This window comes from Haliotis rufescens, unplaced genomic scaffold, assembly GCF_023055435.1.
Source record: "Haliotis rufescens isolate VD_foot unplaced genomic scaffold, xgHalRufe1.0.p SCAF_2, whole genome shotgun sequence".
NCBI lineage: Eukaryota > Metazoa > Mollusca > Gastropoda > Lepetellida > Haliotidae > Haliotis > Haliotis rufescens.
Window position 1 is genome coordinate 12,378,977 of NW_025963890.1, and position 23,849 is coordinate 12,402,825.

The 23,849-nt window shown below is 39.1% G+C and overlaps 1 protein-coding gene across 1 annotated transcript in view; it reads left to right on the plus strand.

Annotated features, from left to right (window-relative positions):
• The window catches only part of LOC124111594 (orexin receptor type 2-like), a 56,407-nt gene that overhangs the window by 9,159 nt on the left and 23,399 nt on the right, over window positions 1-23,849 (plus strand). Inside the window, exon 2 of the mRNA XM_046471346.2 lies at window positions 10,651-11,020. Coding sequence (XP_046327302.1) covers window positions 10,651-11,020 — 370 coding nt within the window. The remainder of the gene's footprint in view (window positions 1-10,650; window positions 11,021-23,849) is intronic.

The window sequence follows — 23,849 nt, forward strand, 5'->3', positions numbered from 1 at the left end:
CGTCCATTGAGATTTCCCTCTACCACTATCAAACGGGTCCTCTGTCTTGCTGTAATCCCACCCCGTACCATAACGCTGCCGTCCCCGAACCGATCTTCTTCCATGACACAATGGACCCGTGAAGATTCCGGGGTAGAATAGGTCTTCAGCAACCCATGCTTGTCGTAAAAGGCGACTAACGGGATCGGGTGGTCAGGCTCGCTGACTTGGTTGATACATGTCATCGGTCCCAATTGCGTGGATCGATGCTCATGTTATTAATCACTGGATTGTCTGGTCCAAACTCGATTATTTACAGACCGCCGTCATATAGCTGGAATATTGCTTAGTGCGGCGTTAAACAACAAACCAACCAACCAACCAACCATGACACAATGATTGGCGTAACGTTCACCTCGACGTCGGTAAACTCGAATCCGTCCATCGCTGTGGCTGAGGCGAACACGAGACTCGTCAGTGAATAGAACTTGTCCCTACTGAATGGCCGTCCAGCGTAGACGCTGTCTGCACCACTGTTGACGTGCTTGACGGTGGTTTCCTGTCAAAATGGGACGTCTGGCGGGTCTTCTTGCGATAATCCTTGCACATCTGTACGGTTTGTGAAGATATTCGTCGAAGGCAAGGGGTGCTTCTTGCAGTCACTTTTGCTGGCTGAAATCGATTTCGTAGGTGTGTTGTTCGAATCAAGTTGTCTTGTCGATTATTGGTTACGCGTGGCCTGCCACTCCGAGGATGGCCTCTGACTGCATTCGTCTGTTGCCAACGTTGCCATAAACACCAAATGGTGTTTCTGTGGACGTTAAATTGTCTTGCAGCATCATGTTGACTCGATCCTGCTTCAAGCATACCAATGGCTCGCAGACGCTCATTTTCGGACAGGCGTGGCATTTCGTAATGTTGAATAATTGCGTAATTTTGTTGTTTTTCTGAATCGTTGTTGTCGGCACGATGCTAAACAATGCGTATGGAATCCCGTTAACGCACATGCTTTTATATCCATTCTTGGGTAGTGAAATGCATGGGGCTTCCATAAAAGTCAACTTTTGCATGGAATGCATGCTTTTCTGTAGCAGTTGCCTTTTTGTGACTTGATTCCATATATGTACTACAATATTGAAAACCAAACTTTACGTGTTTAAAAAAATACACTGAAATATTGGTGTCACAGGAACTTTTGTTGTTGAGTATATAAGATAGCTACGCGATAAATCGTAGAACGATGAAAAACGAAGCGTGATTTATTTCACGATAAAACATTGTTCTATCAGATTTTTCTGGAGATTCGGATATGCGCTCGCAAATTGATGACGTCATATATTGGACGACGTGTGTTTGAGAGGGAAGTGTCAAGTAAGCTGTTCCCTTTACATGTAGCTGTAGATAAACGCAGTGGCCGAACGATCGCATCCGAAAGTGGGAGAGATATGACAATCGGTATTTGGAGAAAAGGGACAGACGATCGAGGTGAGGATTGTGAGAATATGCGGGAAATAATAAACTTAACCCACCTTTCGTAATATGCATGGACTTGTCCGACATTTCCGCGGTCGGGTTCTTTCCGGGACTCATCATTATTTAAATTTGAGTAAATATTTTTTTTAAAGCTTGTACATTTTATCAACATCCTTAAAGAGGATAGGAAAATCTCATATAGGACATAAACGACGGAAGCCTCTTAAATCAATGGTGCACATAGATATGTTTATGATCGTGTCATGTTGAGCATTTGTGGAAATGTAACATGTCCCGTTACTTTCCTCAGATGCAGTACACTAAATGCATCATACTTTGGATAGGAAGCCATCTGTACAATGTAGTTGTAAAGAGAGACCTGGCCTCTACAAAGTGAACTTAATATTAGAATGCCACGAAACATTATTATGGCATTTACATTTGAGCGCGACATACACTTGTATGTGATATTCTACGAGGGGTAAATGTGGTTGTATACGTCCCGGAGGCGAGTGGTATAAAACTTAACCAGGTACGCATAACACCACATGTACCTGAGTGATACTGCTGGGATTTATCTTGCTGACATGTTTCAATCTGCCACTGTAATAGAATTAAAACAAATTGAACATTGGTGGAATGCAGCTGTTCGATTGAGCTGTGGTTAACCTGTGACGTAAATTTCATTGACTCGTAAACAACGTGCAACCTTTAAATTTGCTTCGTAGCGGGATTAAGGGATTATTCTCCAGCTCAATTTTTTAATTCCTTCCTAGGCAGGTTACGACGTATTGTATCAAGCTCACGTGAACCAATCAGATCTCAACATTCTGACATGGAGGTAAGTTAATATCGTTTGTAATCATTGCTGCGGGACTGAGCTTAATCACTTGTCCTATATTTGTCTGGAGATAATGACTATCATGGCCGTCACCATAAAATGTCAGGGACATCTATATCACATAAGGTAATCAGGATTATGTCAGCTTGGACGTGAATGGTATTACATGCGTGTATATTATGGGGAATTAATACTATATTAGGTATATCACTGAACCATGACAAACACAAATAAACAATATCACTCTCGTTTTACCCCATTAGAAGTTCTAAGGGAGCCTATTAATGCGAACCATCACATCCATTGTACTTATGTTTGGTACGATATGGACTTAACGATATAAATGCCATTTACCATATAAAATTGTGACAACTGAAAATGATGATGGTGATATGGACTAAATAGCTATATGGCTTAAGTTTATACATTAAACAGTCTGCTACAAGTGTATACAACACAGAACGTGGTATCATTATGCCGTATTCCAAATTGCCGAACGCTCTATTCAAACTCGCTTTCCTTTCAAACTCAAGATACAATTAGCATTTTGATATTTCAAATTAGTATATATATATATCCGTAGAAAGCCCATGTCGAACAGAATGTTAACGTTCAGTATGTATAAGTCGACGAATGACAATCCTAAGCTATCAACGCGCGACGTCATTTTGAGACATGCATCATATTCCATCTCCGTCAAAGAAGAGCTTTATGTATTTCTTGGGTTTACGCTTTAATGCGTGATGCTTACGACAGGGATAAATCAAGATTACAACTGAAGAATTATAGCTTCAAGGGTAGGTGAGATGTTCGTCGTATGATGTTGTAAGCGTACCATGGTCGAGAGGCCCTCAACAACAGTTATGTCATGCTTGATAGGTAATCAAGAACAATGGGGAGCTTGTGGAAGTTACACCGCGTCTTATTTGAACACATTCTGTCCAAACATTATGCGAGGTTTTATGATTCAAACTATTTGTATACTGGGACTTCAAAGTGGTTTGAATCATTTACGTCATTTCACATCGACGGTTAAGCAGGACAGTATAACACATTACACCTACAATCTATATTGCTTGACAATAACAGTTCACTTCAATTGTTATCGGAATATGCATCGCAGCGGTCAGGCCGCGTACATAGGGCACGTTTTGTCTGAAGTATTCGTGTCAGATAGGATTTCCGCATAGGAAGACGTGCCTGCAACAGCTGTCGTTTGTAGTGGCGTTTCTGATGTATTTAGGAGATTGTCGGTTCGCGTTAGGAAACGGCAGGGTGTACACATACCATCAAGCACACAGACGTTTTTAATCATCTCCCGACTCATGCGTCACTCGGACACGATTAACCCTGAACGTATGACACAGAAGAATGTGGTCATTATACATTAGTTAATGTCTTTTTCATTTCAATATCGCTGTAGGAAGCGTAGCAGGCATAATGTAATTACCTACCAGGAACGTGTGTGCCTAGCATCAACAGCGAAGAATGAGCGAATCATTACAAAACTAATGCAATTTTGTGTGTATTTCAAACATTTTGTATTTAAAAATCACCTGGTCTTATAAACACAGTATTCGTGTCTATACTGAGTCAATCACACGTTTTTTTCGTTTTTTTTCTTACATGTATGCGTGACACTTGTGAAAGATACGCATAAAGACGTTCCAATTCATCAATATAGATAAATTATCATTTGACTTTGTATTCAACAACTACATGACAGGATACGTTGTCTTAATATGAGTGAAAAACTGGTTAAGAAAGACCCACGATTGCTAATCCAAAATAACTGACTTAACCATTAACGCCATTCATAAAACGAGGCACTTATTATTGATTAGAAGAAACACACTGTTATGTTAGAGGGACGATAAACGATGAGAATTAGAACCTTCACGGACAAAGTGCCTGCGGACGTAAGAATATCGAAACAGTGAAAAGCCCAATAAGATCTAGGCCAACACATGCTTCTCTTTATGACGCCCGTGTACTCCAATGAGACCTTGGTCAATAACGTAATAACAATCAAGTTGTCTTTTGAAGAATGGAACCTATCTGAGAAACGCTTGGCTCAATGTTTATTGAAAAGTAGCGCATCTAGCTTTTTGGGTCCTACAGAGTGGGCAGTAATCAGTACGAGGCTTTGATATTGTGCCACCAGGTGTTTTTGTTCACCAAAAGGGTCAGCTGAGTGTGTCGAAAATGCTTACGTTGGCGAGTAGTTTCAGGTAAGTGTTGGGGCACTTACAAACTTATTTCTTTTTTCAATGCACACAGTTCTACGATATAAATACCTGATACTCCCAATGTGGAATGGGATCTCTATCTGAGAACGAACATAACAGAATAACTATCAATTTGAGATACTGATACCAACAATGCGTAAATATACGAGACAAAACCCTTTCCATAAGAATTTACGATGAGGCCATAAGCATTTGTTTAAGAATTGCTATCAAATAGTGACCACACCCCAGTGTTCACGACAAGGTGAGCGTATCCTGCCCTACCGATTGCGCCCGTCAAACACGAAGGCAAGTCAATTGTTCAGCTGTCACGGGAACATATGTTACAAGTCAAAGTGGGGAAATGCATTGGCCATCATATGATGAAATCAAATACAAATGTATGAGGGCATAAGCTAATGCGTGTGTCACAGTGGTAAACGCATGAACATGAATATCGGTCCGGGGAAGCGGGTGGGCCAGTGGTGTAAGGGTTATGTCAGGTTACGTCCCTTGGCCGATATTCGGAGTTTTGAACGGCAGTTCGCCCAGGTTATACCCGTGTTACAACAAAAGTTGTAAACGTTAAAAAACATTCATTACTTCCGAACCAGATACGCCTTGCTGAAATACTGTATAAAGCAGTTCTCGTTGGACCTAACTCACCCACTCTCCCTGGAAAAGTCATTGGTTGGGTCTTACATAAGTGTACTGCTGAATGTCCGTTGAATGCAATACTTGAATAATTACGCACCTCATTTTCTCACATCTTTTGTCTGATCTTGAGTGTCACCGAGTTGAACTAGGATAATACTGGTATTCCTTCCAATAGTTAATAGGTGATAATGATTCAAAAGCTTCACCACGACCTCCCGTATCATGTTAAACTTATCAAATGTCAAGCATATCACAGCGACATATCAGTATTTTTTAAATATAATGTATGTAATACTCTTTTCATGATTGACATTTATCTTTTGTGGATAAAAGGTTTAAAAAGCTTACATTTTTGTGGTTGAACTTATCAAGGAAGTATTTTGAGATTTCGTTGCTTCTGTGAGGATAAAGTGGGTATTTGATTGGCTTGGTCTGAAGGTCATGGATATGATAATGTACGAACGTTTCCCGCCCACCACAACATATCAATAATTTTTCTTGCAACTGTATGTAGGGAATATACTTGCCCTATAAGAGGCGATGCCCTTCTTGATAGAGTCTTCGTCAAAGGTCACTTGGGGTTTCGTAATTCTATATAAATCCTGCTGTGAACGTGAAAGGCATCACTCTTTATGAACGTAATTACAAGCCAATTTTCAATCAGTAATGATTAATCATTTAATACCTCGAACTTTATCATCACGTGTCTGGCGTTACGCTCATGTCAAAGCTGAGGCTATTGGAATTCACATTTCACTTAGGGCGGGTTGCTGTTCTTTACTGATTGAGGTCGAAGCTCAGGTTGTTGAATTACGATTTCTTTGAACCTCACATGATTGGAAAGTGATGGGGACTCCTCCGTTTCCGCTTCTGATGCAAGGGCCTTACTTAGCTGAATATATATTATTCAGACTAACTTTACAATAGCACGCGGAAGGACCATGTGTCGTAATGCTGAATACCTTTTACACTCCACAGTATTTTCGCTTCTGCTGATAACTGTGCTTTTATTCTTTTGACACTTTTGTGCTTTTAAAACGCCAACGGAGACACAATTTCTTGCTTGATAAGATAACATGAGAAGTAATGTCCGCGATGGTTCTATAATTGCTATTTCTTGAGTGTTAGTAAGTAACATAACAGATAGAATATGAAAGACAATGTCTTGCAAACGTGTTTAACGTGTAACGTCTACGGAGACATTTTCCAAGGTTACATTATCAAAAAGAGGTCAGTGTGCCATCTAAAAGAAGCAAGTTCATTTATTACAATTGGTAGAGCCCAGAAAATTGCCTCAGCACGCCTGTTGGAACACGGATGCTTATTGTAAGTGCTTATTTACTCGCGCGTCTAACACATTGCAATTTGCTGAAGTATAACTATTCAGTGAAACGTTATTGATGTGCGCGCCAAGGGGCAATGTCTCAGTACGTTTGCCTTACTTCGTTAAGTATTCTGGGATTTCTTTCAATCAGTATTTTAAAGACGTTCCCTGCTGTTATAAACGTTAATGATTAAAAGTGTTTAAAGACAACCGGCTGGTCACAGCAGCTAATTTTGAAGAGAGCCCCTATGCCCAGGCTGCGCATTAAGAGTATACCAGCCTACGCCGGGGCATGAACATATTCTATCATATCATGTGTTTCTGTACTGGTACTATTGGATACACTAAGGTTGCTTTAAAATCGTGGAATACTGTTTCACAAAATAACGTGGAAAACAAAATTCTTTCACTTAAACTGTAAACTCTCTTTAAAATCTTGGTAAGTTATAGGACCACCGGATGTATGTATGATTTTGTTTTTAGGAAAAAAACAGTAAGAAAGAAAGAGTCGGACAATTTACTGATAGGAAATCCAGCATATCCGGTGAAAAGTTTGTTATCCCAGTATTTGTTTCGTCAAAAATCTCAAATATGTCGAACCTAATTAGCCCATGGAGACTTTTTCAAAGTTAAAAAAAAGAAATTTCATTTGTTAAAGAAATTAAGACCAAGTTTTACCACGTTACATAATATTCATACCCATTTAGTTTTAGTCCACGGACGTGTATATATTTCAGGTGTCATTTGAAGCACATTTGGCTTATTTCTGAGATTTCTAGTGGCAATTTGATTCATTACGTTCCGTGTATTATGTCTTTATCACAAACACAAAAGTGTTGGCCCGTGATATCGTACCTTGACTGCATGGAACCTTGCTGATAATATCAACCACTGGTATATCTGGTCCAGACTCGATTATGTACCGGCCGCCGTCATACAACTGGATTATATATGAGGCTAATGCCTACAGCGTTATTCCCACATGACCTGCTTATCGCACGAGGAGATAGTGTAACTATATATCGGAAGATGAGGTTGTGCCACAGTAAACGGACATAAACTGCGATTACAAACATTTCGGAGGTTCCAAAAAGGAAATGAAATGCATTTATATGAGCGTATTCAGATAACGTTGTGCGCGACAAACTTGTTGGCTTTTGGTGTTGCAGCGTTTGATTTCTACTTGTACATGACCTGAATCATTTGCTGGTATATGCATCAGAATCGTATGCACTCATGTCTAAAACATGGCATGATATGGATGCTCTTTTGGAAACTTCAAAAGTTTTCCAGTTCATACGTTCACATCATGATATATATAGAATTACGAAACCCCAAGTGCCCTTCGCCAAAGAGCAACGAAACTCTATCAAGAGTGGCATCACCTCTTAAATGAATTTTTCCCACATTCAGTTTCAAAGAAGAAAATCTTGATAAGATGTGGTGGGCGGGAAAAGTTCGAAGCCTATCCTTATCAAGTCCATGACCTTCAGAGTCAGTCAATCAAACACCCACAATATTCTCACCGCAGCTCAGAAATCTCAAAATACTTCTTTGATCATCTTAATCACATATGTCTGTTTTCTAAACATAGATCTTAATGAAGGAATGTTAAACTTTGACGGAAGGTTATATTTATCAGTAATTTCAAATAGCTACATCCCCGCTGGATTACCGGAATATAATCTTCAGAAGGCTACGCTCTATTTATATAGATTGGATAGTCTTAGAGTTGCGGGGGTGCACAAAGGCATGGATTGTTGATCATACTTTCAGTTACTGGTTTGTCTGGTCCAGACCCGAATATTTACCATGATATGCATGTATCAGGACGATTGCTTAATCAACATTTACTCAATTGAAGACCGGGGGGCAGGATACATTCACCTTTTCGCGAACACCTGGTATCAACACTATTTGATTGTGATTCATAAACGCATGCTTGATAGAAACGGAATCAGAAACGCAAACTGACATTGAATGTTACGCGCATTTACATAGTTTTTAAAAAAAATATTTTTGCGTTGGTATATCCATTGATGCGTGTGCACAAGAATAATGCTCCGTATTTTGAGCAAGTTTCCAAAGCATACTTCTGCTTCACTTGTATCTGAAGAGCAGTAGTACACCCATATCACCTAATTTCTTTGCGCAATTAAGTCCCAGATCACCTGGTCATCAAACAGCCCAGATCACTTAATATCTGTGACCACTAGACCACAGCTCATCCCTAGTACAGTCCGTTTCATTAAACAAGAGTGCTTTCGGAGTACACCGTTACTTTCATATTGAGACATCTGGTCAAAAAGTTATAAGCCTGACTAACTTTCAACTATGGGCTACAACAAAATGAACTAGTCATTGTGGCACATTGTTTGAGTAGTTCATTGCAAGTGTGTTTGGTTGAGGTTGTTTGTATATTAGTGATAGCCAGCTGAACGTGATAGTACCGAGCAGTCATCACAATTGTTGATTTTGTTTGTTAGGCTTAAAACCTTTTGATCAGCCCTCGTATATCTACTGGGGAGGAAGGTGTAACGGAAGAGATTAATATAAACAAACAGTGAACTAACAATGTTCATGAAAAGGTATTTCTGAATAGGACATGTATATAAGTATAAGATATCTGTTACTAGTGTATGACACTTCAATAATGGCGTTACAGTTGATTCTTGTATATTTGTATTTGAGGCGTGGGTTTCCTGGCTTGAACGCAGCTCTGAAAAGGATTTTCGTTAAATCACGACGTCAGATGAATAAGTTTTATGAATCCGACGTCCCATGGTTTGCTTATTTTAGATTTGTTTACTGACTATAGACACCTGTCTATCGATGGGAACTTCTCCAAAACTAAAACAGTAATGAGAACGTTTTGCAGTGTCGATCTTACTTTCGCCTCGGGAAACAAAATTAGAATTTCGTATGATTTGCTTCATTCAATATTCATGGAAATAAATTATTTCTCAGTATAGACAAGAGACTGCGTTAAGATTTTCAACTATCTAGAATCAAACTGGTCCAAAATGTCGCAGGCATATTGAGAGATAATCTTACCTGCGCTTGTGAATCAACAGAACAGTGGCCACTTGCACAAAGCGATCTTAGCGCTAAGATGATCGTAACTCCCATACTTTAACATAGGCTTACAATAGTTGTAGTGCTAAGATCGCTTTGTGCAAGTGGGCCCAGGTCTGTACATTATCCTCTATAGCTTTGGTTGCTGAAGCGTCACTCGATGGTGAATATAATTGAAATTGTTCATGACTGAAACATTTTTCATACTCATTAGACAAATACTATTTTATGAACACGAAGGTATAACTAACCTCATGTGTCTGTCGTGGCGTCGAAACTACGTCGTCAGTGGATCATATTTTGTCTTTAAACCTTCTGTTATGAATAACGATGTTATATTCAAAGTTTAATATAAAAAGAATAATATCACAATTCATGCATTAAACAGCCAGGCTTCCAGGTGAAAGATTTCCAACTATTCCTTGTATTTTGTTTTGCAATTATGTTACTAACGTCAACTAAACATTTGTGCGAACATTTATGAAATATTCCTTCCGGGTTTGAATTTAAACATGAATATTTTACACATAGTTTTCTCACTGTTCCTTATCTTGGGCAATAATAATTTATATTCACGTTAAACATGCTACGTTTAATATACGAACGAATATTCATGAATGAGTTGTTTCCTCTCTCCTCACTGCCGGCTGGTGACATTTTAGTGAACCTGACAAGTGATAATGAATTTTGTTATTCATATTATAATATTTTGTCAAACCGTAAATAAAACTGCAATATAAATTATTAATAAATTCAATGTGGGGAAATGTCAGTATAGTTGATATGCAAAATGTTTAATCTGAATGTTATATTATACATGCTCTGTTTGATTGTACATGATCAGATAAAACTATGGCTCCCTCAAATAAGGCGTGAGACACATTTCAGCTTAAAAGAATATGGCATGCAAAATATATGTGCTTCTTCTGGAGTCAATGACATTATCTTGTATGTCTAGGACACGTCTTTCACACATATCTCCTCTCAGGTGATGATCATAGTTAAGATAAGTCAATCATGCTGTCCGCAAAGAAGTAAATTGTTTCATCCTTTATGATTTCCTTTATTTTCAGACTCTAACTGTCTGCGTGTCAGTCCTGACACTTTGCTGTATTGCTGTGGAGAGGTATTACGCCATCTGCCGACCACTCAGTTCGGACATAACCTTCAGGAAAGTATCTATAACAATGGTTGTCATCTGGATCGCTGGATCTCTGGTAGCACTGCCCAATCTGATTTTTATGGAGATCACGAAGACGTATGAGGACATCGACAATTATCTGGTGTACAATCGCATGAGTTGGTCGTACACAACCGATGTGGCCTACCAAGTATTCTTGGCATTGGCGAACTACGTGGTGCCATTAATCCTCATGACCATTGTATATTCTATCGTATCCTATACTCTCTGGAGTGCCAAGGCTCCTGGTGCTGAAAATCTAGGTAAGTTTGCAATTGAGATTGTTCAATCATGCATGAAGTCATCTTTAATAACATGGTCGATTACTTGATCGCTTAACCAATAGATGTCATGTTTGTGAGATGTGATCATGAGACAGAATATTTAACGTCTCTGATTATCAAGCAGAGTAAATATCTTTACCAATGACTTTCAGGGAGTCTGCATCTTTTGTTGTTTGTGGATTACCCGTTAATGACATAGACATTATAAAGCCCTTACACGCATAAATGCCGGACAACGTGCATAGCTGAAACAGCAAAAAGGCACGCATCTCTTTTCAGGGATTTGTGTATTCATATTATTATTTGGAGAAGTGTAATTACAACGTATGATTTGAAAAAATACACGTTTTAAGATATAATATACTTTGCGAGTAAAATATACAGTGAGTTATGTGTATCAGCAGGACCGTGTATACCATTCAGCACATACTTATTCACCTTACCCCCGCCGATTGGGTGAGATGACACACATGCAGCATGAACAACTGTGGCCACCTGATTCCTACTGTTACAAAGGATCGGTCCTGAAGCACCGGCAACCCGAACACCACGGCGACAAATCCATCATTTTAGGGACATGTAGATGAATTTGAAGACATTGTGTGGCAATTTAATTTATTTATGAGCATATTTTAGCCCTAATTACTTTAGAACGGAGATATGACAATACCTAAAGTGTGGCTAAAATTAATGACGGTTTTGAAGTTTAAAGCAATGTCACTGACATTTACACGAGTTTTTGCGTTTTGTTCCCCTTGCTTTCAAGCCTGTACTAACACGACACACCAAACCCACCCATTGACATGTGCGAAAGCAACCAAACTGATGTTCAGGCGAACATTTAAAGACCTCAGTCCCTTCAGTTTGATGTTTGATGTTGTAAAGAGCATATCCCCGTCCTGTATGTTTCCACTGCCGTAAGCGTTTCCACAAGCTTAACAAAAGATGCTAATAAGGCAGGAGACCTTTCGTCCTTTTAATCAAATATGTTTTCTTGCCTGCAGATCCAATAACATATCATGACAACTCCAGATGTCTAGAGTGTTAGAGTTAATTACGTTTGACATTCTTTTAAAAGTCTTATGACGCATGTTTTTAATTTGGCATTTTGCAAGCCCAGAAGGTGTGATGGACAAGATTAGACAATGTTTTCTTCGGGACCCGAAGGTAGGGGTTTAATGAAGATCTTGGAAAATAGCTGTATCATTCATTTCAAACTCATCTGATTTCATTTGGGAGAATATTAACAGCAAACGAAGACACGAGTGAAGCTGACTGGAAATAATTGATTACAGATGGTATTACCACTTTATTTAAAGTTTAACAGTGTCAGTTCTATCAATATCAGCAGAAGATAAGTTCAAAACGACAGACTCTGATCACAACACCATGGCCAACAACGTCATGATATATTAAAATATACATTCTGCGTAATACACAGCGACAGACATACAGATCTAGAGTCGCACACAGAGGCACATACATACACACAAACACAAATACAATGAGGTACATAGACACACACATACACACATGGACACACATATGAGGACACACACAACGATAGACAATAACCGACACACAAAGTCGCACAGAGACACATTCACAAACAAACAGAGACATTCAGATAAGACACACACATACACACACGGACACACATATGCGGACACACACAACTACAGACAATAACACACATGCAGTCACACACAGAGACACATACACACACAGACACTAAGAAACAGATACAAACGCATACCCACACGGACACACATAGGCGGACACACTACACACATCCCCCACACGCTCACACACATACACACCCACATACATACGGGTACACACTGTCAGACACACACATATACAGACACTAACATGCAGACACACACGCTCGGACGCACACACATATATAGACACACACACAAACACACACACGCACGCATATTCTGGCACGGCTGAAGTACTTATGCTATAGGACGCCGTGACCCCCAGTGCTCATCATCACAGGGAACGTATGCCCTACAGTTGTGAACAATAAAATGAAAACAGATGGAGTACATAGTATCGCCTGTTGTGACAGCTGGACTGATACGAACCTACGCATAATCCGGAATAATGTGTCAGTCGGTTGGAACCGACACATAATCCGGTTCGCTTTGTTTTTTTGTAAGCCGACTTGCGTATAGTCGATAACAGATTTGACACAGTTTGACCTACACTGAATTTCCCGATATCTAGTCCCCACAATATTAAAGTAGAAAAGGAAAACAGTAATGAAATAAAGTCAGTAAACGCTTCACATGTTACTTTGTGTAGTGCCTAACGGCGAACAATAGTCTCATATTTATATACGGATGACTTACAATTAAACACTTTTGCTTCCTTTTAACGATTGGGTTGCCTGGTGTTACGTGTTAGCTCGTCAACATTTGTACAATGAGTGATGCGAAATAATATCAATCATTCAAAGACACGGTGTCTCACGCTTGCTTAAATGTCATGACCTCAATGGAAGTAATGTTCATTATGTCTTCTTGAATTACATGTACATACAAGGCTCGATCGTCATGCTTGTTATTCCTTGATCATGAAAAACCTCGAAGATACGCAACCAAACAAATGGAAAGACATGTGTTTGCAAGAGATGAAGGATGTTCGGGAGTAATAGCTCCAAACATTTCTGTAAAAGGCCAGCTATCCAATCCCTTCACATCGCCACTTTAAGCAATTTTCTGAAGTGCAGAATTAGGGAAATCACCACTTTTGATCGTTTTGATGAGATTTTGACCATGCCACGCCGAAGTGAGAATTACAGATGGCGCGCCGTAGGAATGCTTCAGTCCGATACCACGCAACGCGACGTTGCACATCACGTCAAGGTCTACAGGAACACCATGTGAAACAACGACGTTAGAGACACAGGTTCCAGATTGCAGCTCTCACTCATACCATCTCTGACAACAGAGGCGTATCTGCAAGGACAGTCCGACGACGTCGACGCATCTGCGGCATCCAGCCAGAAGTCAGTTCTGACGGCACAACATCAACGTCCAGCGGTGTGGAGAAAGCTTGCGGTGGACAGGACGTTAGTGGAGAAGGGTCCTCCCTACAGATGAGTCACATTGCCTTCATCACCGTTCCGATGGCAGGTCACGTGTCTTCAGGCGTCGAGTTGATGGTTACATCACACCATGATTCTTGAATGCGATCGTTTTGGAGGTGGCGGCGTCATGATCTGGACGGAGGTGAAGGTAATAACAGCAAACGAAGGACTCCATTGATTGTGATTGATGGGAATTTGCATGTTGCGAGATACCGGAATGACATTTGGCAAACGACAGTCTAAACGTTTTTGCAACCGAGTGACTTGCAAGCACGATAACGCCAGACCACCTGTTGCTGGGGTTATGCAGCAGTATCTGGCACAGGACAAAGTTAATATGCCACCGTTGCCTGCAATCCTGTGATCTGTCACCACTCGAACATGTCCCTCCTCCGATACAGAACGCCACTACACAGGCCTTTCTTCAATCCTTAGTGGCTTCAATGAGGCCTGCATCAATGCACAAGATTAACACACTCGCTATGAACGTGCCTCTTAAACCCCTCATTTGCATGTGACAGGAGCGCTCTTTATGTGGACTATTACCCATTAACGTACCTTCAGACATTGGTCCTTTCACGTTGTATAATTCCACCCACGGCAGTAAAATGTTTTTACCGATTCTCTTCTTTTATACGTAACAAAAATATATGCCTTTGAGTATATTTCAAACGACTGCATTCATACATTATTTTGTTTCAAGAAAAAAACATGCTTTAACTTGATTGATAAGAATCAACTGATGAAAATAAATTGTAGTATTACGTGTATTTGAGACTAAACGTTAAACGTCTTGTTATCGAGTCATATGTGTCCGATTTTCACAAAGTGTTATTGACGCGGTTCGTAGTGAATTCCCTCAAGACCATCTCCTTCTTAAAGAGGTGGCATACACATGTATACAGCCCCCGTCACAGCCAATACCTCTGTGCATGGATAAAATGCCCATGAAGCCTTCTCTTTACAGTCCAGTGTCTTGATGGATGCTCGAAGTGGATCACTAAAGGCCGTTATCGCCCGGTGATATACAGCTTCTGTTCGTAGAGTACTTGGAACTATGCAGGTCGTAAAAGGGATATGAAACTCTATGTAGTCTGCTTCATTATCCTGATGCAGTCAACGTTATCAATTCATTGTGAGTTACGATTTGTTTCACGAATCTTAACATAAAGAATAGGGTGGATACGTGTCGGGTTGTGGTGCCATTTATATGGTAGAAACTTGCTTATGGTCGGCATATAATTTAGCTGCCCTGGCGGTACATGTTTGGTGCTTTTAAGTGAAGGATTAAGCAAAATCATCGATCAGTTGACACCTTTATGTGTTGTGTTTATGATATAGTGACATATAAGAATATGTTTAGTTGTGTTTTTGATAACTGCATGGAATATACTGTTTGCTACAATGTAAATAGTGCTTAATGTTATGATCCATACATTTGCCATAATTATTATTGGTATTTGATAGGCATGTTATAGGTCAAAATGCTAGACTCTATCGCAAGCTCCGACGTTCATACAGTTTGGCCCTCACTCTATGAAGGTTCTGACATAAAGTGAAAGTCAATTCGTAAATTAGTTCTTAATCTTATGATAAATAGTGTTACAAATGAGATAAATATAGTTCGATTATTTGATATTCAATAATCGGATAGGTGAAAGAACTTCGAACTCGATAATTACTCATGTATTAATAGACAAGAAAGAAAGACATTAATGTCATGATGATTGCTTCTGTTGGATAAATTAGGTAAAACGTTTAATTTAACAACTGTCTAGAATCCAAGGCTCAAAGCTACAGTCGGTGATTAAACCTCATGATTTTAATTTTGTCGCCATTATCTTATGCCAATGACTTAACTATTGTGACCTTGAGACTTACATGCTCACCCGTTTCATTGTGATTGGTGTGTGTGTATTCTCTTTTGTATTGTGTGAGTATACATTCCCTTTGGGTCATTGCAACGTCAAATTCAATCTTATAGGAACATGTATATGTGTCTAAACATATCCCATCTTGAACAGATGGGACTATGTGCACGGAGGGGTCTCACGGGCATCGAGTCCATTGTCAGACAGGGTATAAATGTGATATGGCTGACTTTCACAGAATGGATGTTTACGAGAAACATGAAAATTAAAGCATTCAATCTAAGGCTGACATCAAGGACCCTGGGTTGATTGCCTCCCGTCACTTAATAGTCCGTCGTTGGAAACGATCTGCCACACATTTCCATTTCTAGTAGATATTGTACATCGAAGACATGTTCAGACTACATGTTGTGTATACCTATACTAGTTCGAGTATGAAAATAAAAGACGTGCTTCCTTTTGAATTGATATATTTAATATTGTATGGGCGTATGGCTAAGATGATAAACACCATCATTTTGCATCGCACCTTTGGGAAATCTGTGCAAAACAATCATACCCAACACATGAGAATTGTATCTAAGAAGTCAACTGGGATTTCATCCGCCATTCAAATTCCAACAATAAATGAATATTTTTTGATTAACTTGATTGTTATGCTTCGCGTGTAAATCCTGTACTACTGATGGGTCGACTTCATGATCCGCAGAATCAAGGCGGAACACTATGGGAGAATCTGCTATGACCATATCGCCTACGTAACGAATCACACCTATGCCGCGTGTTGAAGTACACGTTCATGTGTTTTGAACTGACAGTGAATCGTCCCCACCACCTTCATTCCATATCAGTCTTCGCAACCACAATTGGCATGTTTTAGCTATGAATGATACCGTAATGTAGCAGGAAACGAGTCACAAGACATACAAATACACAAATAAATAAAGAATCTGCGTTGTCATTGTATAGTTGAAATTTGATCAGAATGAGAGCGAAGGTAATCAGCTAGAGGTTTACCTTTTAGACTACTTTTAAGGGCAAAATACTTATTCGCGACTGTCTCACTAAACAACGAATGGTACCTCAGAAAGTAACCCTTTGGAATAGGTATCCAGACGGTTTGTATAATTTTTGTATTGCTTTGGAAAATTTGTTCTGTCGAATTTAAATTTTTACCCGAAGTGTTAAACCAAAACAGGAGATGACTTTGATTAATATTGAAACATTTAACCACCCTTATAAAAGATGACCAGTGGGAGTCAGGGTCAGAGGTCTTATCTTACAACACTTGTGTTATAGCTTTTGTTATCCGACACATAGCCGCATTACGTTAAGGTGGTATACTTATGATTGACTAATCAGGAGGGCAAAATCATGTTTTGTTGAGCCAAGAAACTGATATTGTCAATATTGCCTACAAGAGATTTTGTCAATATCAGTTTCTTGGGTCAATAAACCATGATACTGTCCGAATTGTGTTCAATAATTGTTTTATTACAGAATTGTAAAAACAACAACACAAGAATACACAACAATAATTGCATTAGATGCTACGGAAAGGTAATGATTCACAACAAGCTTTGCGTTACGCTCTGTCTTATTGGCTGGAAATATTCTCTCCTTTGAGTCAATTGGCTTAATCACGCAGGGAAATACCACTTTTGATCGCTGCACGGCAAGATGGGTCTCAGGGAAATACCGTGTTCTGAGGAAGGTCATGTCACCCTTTCTCAACCAATAAAAATTCAGATATAATTTGTAAATGGAACAATAAAGGTTCATCTCTCTAATAGGTTATCTAATTTAAGTTAAAGGGGTTAAATCATGAGAAAAGACGCCGACTTTCATGTCCAATGAAAGGACAGAAATGGTGTCATCCATCCTTTTACTGGTACTTAAGAAGAAACAACTAAGTAGCTTATTGATTTTCCTTAAGTGTCTGATATGAAGTAAAAAAAATAATAAATACTCGCCTTTTTCTTTATTAACGAAAAAGACCTCACGGGCATGCTTTGTCCGAAGAGGTCCCAATACGTCAAGCTTGTCGGAAATATGCTAGGGATCGTATGGCAAGAGTCTTCTGACATTTCTGATCTTTGTTCATACTTTCATTCACTAATATGTTTCTGATCAAGATTCGAGTGTTCACAGGCCGTCTGTACATACATAAAGCTGGTTAATTTGCTGACTGTGGTATTAGACAACAAAACACTTTTGGCGATTAAATGAGCGTATCTTGCCCCTCCTGTGACACCCGTCTCAAATACATGCAAAGGCAAATGCACTATAATATCTACATTTTGTTTGCAGTATTCCATGTGACATAAATACGGGCATTATTTACCCATTTGTTGCAATTTTATCAAGAATGGATAGTTTCCGATTACAGGTTTTGGTATTGGTCACACACTAAGTAATGTCACATAAAAGGTCAGTACGTTAACCGAGTAAACATATCTGCCAAAACCATGCATCAGTGTCATCAACATTTTGACTTGGCTTTATAACCTGAAGACAGGTCCATTCATCTTTTGAACTGGATTCCAAAGCACCAAAGCAAAGAGAGAGATATAATGCTGGGTCGAGCAAATGTACTAAACGATCTTTGTTTCAAAGATTAACCATAATCCTTCATACAATCAAGTAAGGAATTATTACGATATGGATTATCAAAAATTCAAAGGATACACTTGACGTTTTGCAATCCCAGAAAAGAACCAAGTTTCCTTCTGTCAAACATTTGATTGTTCAACTTTGTAACCATTATTCCACATGTAAAACTAAAGGAAATGCTTTATAGATACAGTTACATAACCAACTTCTGAGGTACATTACTATTTGTCCGACCCGTGTAGATTCCGAGGAAGAATAGGTCTTCAGCAACCCATGCTTGCCGTAAAAGGTGACTATGCTTGTCGTAAAAGGCGACTAACGGGATCGGGTGGTCAGGCTCGCTGACTTGGTTGATGCACGTCATCGATCCCAATTGCGTGGATCGATGCTCATGATATTAATCACTGGATTGTCTGGTCCAGACTCCATTATTTACAGACCGCCGTCATATACCTGGAATATTGGTGAGTGCGGCGTTAAACATCAAACCAACCAACCAACTATTTGTCCAAAATGCCATCTGAAGATTATTGAGAAAACAATACGTGAAACGCTGGAGTTCCTCAATGAAAACATCGATGTTAAATTTGGGCAAGAAGTAGGCATCCCCATGGACACCATTTGTACTTTCCTTCTTTCTGATCTGTTTCTTTATGCATATGAATCCTATTTTCCACTCGGATTGGCAAAGTCAAAACAGGATAATTTGGGAAAGAAGTTTCAAACTTAAGCTTCGGATCTATCGGTAATCTGATATCGTTGAAATAACCAAAAAAATTGCCAATTCCCTTCCACTGATTTCTCCACCTGAACTAGAAATAAACTGGAAATTAAGGATACCTGTTTCGTCTTCAGATCTATGCATAAAGATTCAGAGTGAAAAACATGTACATGTATGACAAGAAGGATGACTTTCTAATAGTAAACGTTCCCTTTATTTTGAGCAATATTCCAGCAGCTGCAGCCTTTGGTTGCTACATATCACACTGTTAGTTAGAATCAAGCATCCTCTTCTATCCAGATTTCAAAGAGCGTCATACCAATAGTTGTTTAATAAAGAACAACATTGATGGCATAAGGAAAGCTATAAAAAAGTTTCATGGTAGACATGTTGAGGACATTTCCAAATTTGACGTATCAGTGACCAAAATGATGTCCAATGCAATTCCGTATTTTGACTTGTACTATATGTTCCCGTGTTTGTTTCAGGTGAACAATTGACTTGCCTTGTCATGTGTTTATGACAGGTGCCACCGGTAGGGCAGGATACGCTCATCTTTTCGCGAACACCTGGTATCATCACTATTTGATAATGATTCATAAACACACACTCGTGATGCAGTCGGGCAATGGATTTCTTGTGGTTATGGAAAGGCTTTTGTTGCCTGAATTTGAAGAGATACTGACCTTGATGTAAGGGAAGTTTGTTATGAAGTGTATGATGTTCCGGTGAAGCATATGGGCTTTTGAGAAAGAAAATGGATAAAAATGTCCAGGCCACCTCAGTGAGTGTCCAGTGAGAGTCTAATCAACAGGGAGCAAATATCGTGTAACTAGTAAGAATAAAGTGGCATATATATTGGTTATCAGTCCTCTAGAGAATACAACATTTACGTCTATCTCGCAGATATTCATTGTTTTCCTAAAAGAAACGCAACATAATTGATTATTTTTGTTCCTCATTAACCCCACTTTACGTTATTGGACTTATGATAATAATGAAACCTAAAGACAGATATACTGCCACTTTTTTTTAACAAATGGTTTGGTATGTAACGAAACACTCTCTTGGGAGAAATCTTGGACAACCCCGGTCTCGAGTGTAAGCACTAAGCAATCTATGCATTTATTCCGAATAATTTTCTAGACTCGGGACCGTGCACAAAAAAGGGTTGATATGTCACGACCACATTTACACTAACATCCTATAGACTTCCTACATGCGCTCCGGATAACATGGGGCCACGAATCACACATGAGCCCCATTTCGATGACACGTAAATTGAAAGAGTGTGTTATGTTTTTTTGGATTATGGGTCGAGCCTATTCACACGGGATTTTATTGACACAATGACGAATGTACGTCAATATATCGCCGTGCAATAGATTAAGACGAAGCCCGTATAAACGACCTCAGGCTTTTAGGCAAACCTATTGAATGACGTATCTTATGAGCACGACGAGGTGATAGAACAAAAAATCTTATCAATGTGACATTCAACTCGAACACAATGTAAATAATAACGAAAAAAATAATTTTCATAATCATAAGAAATATATATTAAAAGCAGACTCCATTGTACGATTTATACCGTATCAATAACATGATTTAACGTGAGTTTATTAATAACTTTCAAATAGTGATGATACGGCACCAATGGCGGGAGCTGCTGGGATACTAGTATTTCTCAACACAAAGGGAAAGTTGACTATTGGACAGTTGAAGTCACAGGCTGTTTCAATGGTCCTTTGTATTTCTAGTACCGGTTGGTACGAATGGAAGGGAATTGCTCATTTGACCATTATTGTACGGTATCAGATCATCGATATACATTAACCTGAAGCCTAAATAACACTTCTTGGCCAAATTCCCTTGTTTTGATTTTGCCAATCTAAGCACAAATTCCAGTTCATATGAGTAAAGAAACAGATCGGCAAGAAGGGGGCATAATTGGTGCCCATTGGGATGCCCACTTCAACTTGAAAATCCAAATAGGATCTTATGAACAGAGATTCGTCGGTAGAGCAAGATAGCTAGGCTTACTCGTTTAGCCAATACATGGTTTGTGTCACACACAGTGATTCAAGAGTTTTGTCAAACCTATTACAAGTACGGTACTGAGCACAAGATCACAATGTCCCCAGAGCAATTATACAATGTAACTTGGCAAGTTCGACTGAAATTGACAATTGATTCGCAGGCAGAATGCAGTTCTGCTGTGTCATTTAATAGAATTAGAACTAATTCGAGTATATTTTATTCTTAAAACAACATTGCTGTGAAATAATGTGAATGTTGAAACTCAATCAATAATTCATATTTTTTACTTAGATTTGAGAGTGTCATTTATTTGCCTCTATCTATTTATCACCTGGCGTATTGAACTTACAACCGTTTATAATTTGTTAGTGGAAGGAAAAGTGTTAATTCGAACACAAACTTGTATATCGGTTCAGAGTGCCGATAGAAGTTACCAACCAATAAGCTGATTGTGGTTTCAGGACTCTGTATTCGCATTTCCTTGGTGTTAGCTGCTATCATTGGAATTGCATTTATCACACCGTATTTACTTTCATTCATGGTGAAATCGATGCAGTCTGACAGGAGCTTGTCCGATGGACATAACCTACTGAAAAAATGACCATATAACAACGCGTCAAACACAGCGAGCCTCTAGCTTGAATAAGAAACTGTATTTATAACGTTAAGCAAAGCTCAATCAAGGGCTGACTCGAATTGGTCAGCATACTGCATAACACCAGAGACCATATAATATTATATCTATTATATGGTCTCTGATAACACTTGTGTAGACTGTTCTTCGTCGTAATCCTATTTACCCAATATCGTTTGTATATATATATATAGAGGGAGAGAGGTTATCACGCGAGTGTTTTGGGGGATGGTAAATATCCTGCATTAGGAATAAACATTGTATTTAGCGAGCCTTGGCGAGCTAAATACATAGTGTTTATTCCTAATACAGGATATTTACCATCCCCAAACACACAAGCGTGATAACCTCTTTATCATATAATGTCATTCTTTAATTCTGTGCTTCAAAATCGCTTTCCCTCTCTCACAAACATTCGCGAAAAAATTGCGAGTTTTCCTGGAATGCGCGCATTAATATTTATTCCGTCACAGGGTAAGTGATGTGTCAGTCGGACAGTGACAGTAGCCAATATAGTTCTAACTGAAATCTGTTTCTTATACAGTGGCGAAGCAACATATACGCAAAACAACAGTTGTTTTTAATTGCCTTTCCATCGGTCTGTCCGCTAGAGTAACTGCCCTTTATCAAAGGGAAGCTACTCGGCTACTCTTATAACGTTAAGAAGTGTAGTCAGATGTACACACAGCGACGAACCGAAACAAGGTAACAATTCAAACATATTTCGGCCCAATCCAACTATTTTAATATGTGGAGAAGGTTTTAAGCCGCAGAGGTCTACAAGCACAGATATGGCTACTGATCCCGCTTGGCTAGGCCTCGTGCCCTCGCAAAATTGTTTCAAAATTTATATCTCTCAAGTTGCCAAAACTTATAAAATGCCTTAGCTGCGTCACAGTTAGACACTGATTCTCAGTATATTAGACTATTTTTTTGATAATGATAGCAATTATCCCTGTAGTTTATCCAGATTCCGGATGGTTAATTTTGACTCGATCGCCGAATGACGAGGGCGACGCCATGTTTGTTTATAAACAGTGAAAGTAGTCCTACTTGACCTTTGATATTTGCATCTCTATCCGCATATGACCCCAACGGATATCGTTTTTATCCGTTGGCGTTATCCTGCCGAGAAACCTACCCATTATATGATAAATATATATATATAGGGTCCACAGACTGTAGGTATAATGACAGTGGATGTAGCTGCGCCAGGTTCCGTCATAGATTCCTTCTTATAACTAATGCTATACACCTGGGAAAAGACCCACTCTTTTTAATTTCTGTCTTACACTGGCCATGAATTTCACATCGAGTACCATAAGTTCACAATAGATATACAATGTAACCATAATCGACAATGGCCTCTAATAGTAACGTTAACATACTATGCACCTCGGGGATGCGATATTGCAATATATATGAGTTATATGTCATTATTGCAACAATGTCCGGTAATGAAATACACATTTAGTGACAGTGCTCATTGTCCGTAAAATTGACATATGGTCATATTCAGGGCTTCCACATGAATTACCTCCCAACAATGAAGCCGTATTTGAAATGTCTGGACCATTGTGCAGCCTGTGCCTCTGGTGAGATACCATGGACGGGCCGCCCTATTCATTAAATCGGACACTTGTTTCTTTGTCTATTACTTTCTAAAAGATGAGGTGCCATGTATGATTTATGACCAGCCTGACTTTGGCTGACAGCTTGAGAATTATTTTGTTTAAAATTATGAATTATAACGTAGAATTTTATACGCACTGGTAATAGTCTGAAATGGAAATAATATATTTCATACATGGTTAACGTCTTGTTGGCCA